This window comes from Larimichthys crocea, chromosome I (assembly GCF_000972845.2).
Source record: "Larimichthys crocea isolate SSNF chromosome I, L_crocea_2.0, whole genome shotgun sequence".
NCBI classification, from domain to species: Eukaryota; Metazoa; Chordata; class Actinopteri; family Sciaenidae; genus Larimichthys; species Larimichthys crocea.
Window position 1 is genome coordinate 23801910 of NC_040011.1, and position 3449 is coordinate 23805358.

General features: G+C 43.7%; 1 protein-coding gene across 1 annotated transcript; it reads left to right on the forward strand.

The window, feature by feature from the left end:
• The first annotated feature begins 460 nt into the window (after positions 1-460).
• On the forward strand, positions 461-2463 carry olig2 (oligodendrocyte lineage transcription factor 2). Its single transcript, XM_010735704.3, has 2 exons — positions 461-584; positions 974-2463. The coding sequence occupies exon 2, from the start codon at positions 996-998 to the stop codon at positions 1803-1805; it is 810 nt and encodes a 269-aa protein (XP_010734006.2). The 5' UTR covers positions 461-584; positions 974-995; the 3' UTR covers positions 1806-2463.
• Positions 2464-3449: the final 986 nt, after the last annotated feature.

Sequence of the window (3449 nt, forward strand, 5' to 3'; positions counted from 1 at the left end):
AAAGTTTTAAAAAACTTTTTTCTGATTTTATTTTAGTTTTTTTTCTTTTAAAAACAAATTTCTTGTCATAATTTCGGCGCTAAACGAATTTATAATAATGAATCTAAATGATTCAAATGAGTTCTAATTGACTGTATGACTGTTTCCGGATCCTTAATGATAGAAACACATGGGTGACCTGTGAAAAAGTTCCTCTCTGTTATCAGAATAAAATAAATCCACGCGCGGGACAACATTTTCACAAGAAGGGGCCATATGTAGGAGGGAGTGTGTCTGATTTCACTTAATGCTGTGTGTTGGTAATTACATCAGGCTGGAGGACCCTCTGCCACCCTCCTCCTCCTCCTCCTCCTCCTCCCCCTCCTCCCCCCTCCTCCCCTCCTCTTTTCCATGGAGCTGATTGGTCGCAGGCAGGCAGCCGGGACAGATACCGCGTTGTCCTGGTGACCCGGCCTCTGTGCGCTCCAGCCAGCCATAAAACCGTGCGCTCTCACGCAGGCGTGCCAAAGTGGCTGTCAGATGCGATTTGGAGTAACAAGTGGATTCTTAGCTTTTCCTCAGCATCGCGCCTGGAAACACTTTTGGTACGTGTCTGATTCTTTTTTTAGACATTCTGAGTGATAATGTGTGAAACCTGACTCAGATTGTTATGGTTGTTTGAGAGATTTATGTCGATACAGAGGGAATTAGAAACAGTGTAGAAAAAATATAAAGACTGACAATTTATCTCACGATTCAATATTGATGTGAAGATAAATTATGAAGCAGAAAAGTTTCGTTTAAATGTTCAAATTATGCAGAATTTACAAATTTTTCCAAAACCAAATTTCGTTTTTACGCACGTCGATTTTTAATTATTAATTAACAGATAAAACTGTTGTAACTTTTAATCACACGTCATAATAAAGTGTATACTGTCTTGAGTTGTGGTGGCACGACGTGTGGATTAACTAACGAAGCTCTCTCTCTTCAGAGCCCCGTGCCGGACCTAGATCATGGACTCAGATACAAGCCGCGTGTCGAGCAGACCATCATCTCCCGAGGTAGACGACATCTTTCTGGCCACCCTGAAGAAATCCGTGCACGGCTTCTCCGGAGCCGTGTCCTCCACACAGAGCGACTCTCCAGACATCTCCAGCCTGCGCGGCCTCTCCGCCTCCGACGAGGAGCTCGCGCTCCGGCTTGCCAAGAAAGACCGTAAACTCCTGTCAGAGGGCGAGCTGCAGTCCATCCGCCTCAAGATCAACAGCCGCGAGAGGAAAAGGATGCACGACCTCAACGTGGCCATGGACGGGCTCCGGGAGGTCATGCCCTACGCGCACGGACCATCTGTGCGTAAACTCTCCAAAATCGCCACCCTGCTGCTGGCTAGAAACTACATCCTGATGCTGAGCAACTCACTGGAGGAGATGAAGCGGCTGGTGAGCGAGATCTACGGCAGCAGCGGACACCACGGCGGCTTCCACCCATCAGCCTGCGGGACTATGACACACGCGGGACCCGTGCCAGGACACCCGGCGGCTTCTCACGCCCCACACCCGGCGGTGCACCACCCGCTCCTCCCGCCAGCAGTCTCGACCGCTTCTCTGTCCGCGCCCGGCATCGCCGCCGTCACTTCGGTCAGACCCCATCACGGACTCCTCAAAGCGCCCGCTGCCAGCGCAGGGCCGCTGGGCAGCAGTTTCCAGCACTGGGGCGTCGGCACCGGGATGCCTTGTCCGTGCAGCATGTGCCAAGTCCCGCCTCCGCATGTTTCCAGCATGAGCACCGTCACCATGCCGCGGCTGGCCAGCGACTCCAAGTGACTCCAAACCGAACGGAGACGAACTTTTTGGGGCTGTCACAGACTCTCCCTCCCTGTCCACGTTATCACTCTTTTTATTTATCTTTGTTGCGTCAACGGAGCCTGTAAAGACACTGATGATTCTCCTCACAGACTTTGATGGTTTTGCAACTAACTTAGTGTTTTATGGTAATTAACCTCAACTGTAACAGTTGTTTTCTTCACAGAGCTCCAAAAGCACAAAGTTCAGCTCATCACTGAGCTCTTCTGGCCCACGCAGGCGCCTTTGTGTCTCTACAGTTATTTAAAGATCAGTTTTAATTTCTGGTGTGTGGGCCTGCGGGAGGAAAGAGGGCCCAAATCAAACCACAAATATAGAGTGTAAATATGTAGATGGATTAGTCTGTTTAAATAGTGGGAGATATTATATATTAGAGTCTTGTTAATGTGTGGGGAGACCCCCCTCCACCCCGCACACGTTGCACCTGCTTTATTCTATCCGTCTTCTTCATTCAATGCTTCTTCATTATTTTCTCTCTCAGTAGGCTGTTCTTCTCTGTCCGACGTGAACAATGACCACTTCTTTATTTTTTTAAATACAAAAAAAAAAAAAAGAAAATGATATTTATTTACTTATTTTGGATTTCAGATGAATGTCTGATCATGTTGGGGTTTGAAATGTAAAATAAAGACGATTAATTGAAAAGAGAAAAAAAAAAGTCTTTGGTGATGTTTTCTTTTGTGGAGCTCGCACACTTTTAAAGGTTTGAAGCAGAAGTGATCACAGAAACACTGAACAGCAACTTCATGACAGAGAGGAAATATCACACAATCAAACCTGCAACATGATTTACAATCATTCATGCTCATTCAGCATCTAACTGCTCATCATTAGATATTTATGTATTTATTACCTGAAAACTGACTTTTATTATCATCATTATTATAATTTATAGAAGAGACCATCTACACTGGCCTTCTTTAAGCTTTCCTCATACATGACATATATGATGATGAACTTCAGCTTCATTTCATGGCTTTGAAAATTAGACTAAATGAGACGTTTTATGATTTGAAATATATAAGATATAATATAAATGACATATAAAATAAAACTAACCAGATTTAACAGAAAATCCCAGATTCAAAGTTTATACAGAAATAAATAATAAATTGTGTATTTGAGAATCTTTTGACTTCACAGTAACTTAAATCTTGAAGTAAATGTTAGTACATAAATGTCCATCTAATGAAAACAGAACAGGAAGTTTTTATAAAAACAAGTTGGAAAATGTCAGTTTTTCTCAGATTTAGTGGATAAAATAAAAATAAACACAATATAACGTTTAGTGTTTGAGCTCCCATAAAACAAACTTCTCATCTCTCTCCTGCTCAGTGAGACTCAGGATTAGTGTTTGTGATCCTTCACATGTCCTGCAGAAATCCTCTGATCTAACGAGCAGAGAGATTCACATATTACAGATAGTGAATACATTCAGTTTTCTAACCTTTGTGACAAGAGGGCGACCATGAAAAACTGCATTTGAAATGGTCAGTTTTGCAGAATATGCGTGTAAACAGGCACTTTAGAAAGCTCTGCTGGCAGGAAGAAGCCAGTGATGAGTAAAGGCCGGTAACTTTAGGAAAAGGTAGCAGCTGCATAGCA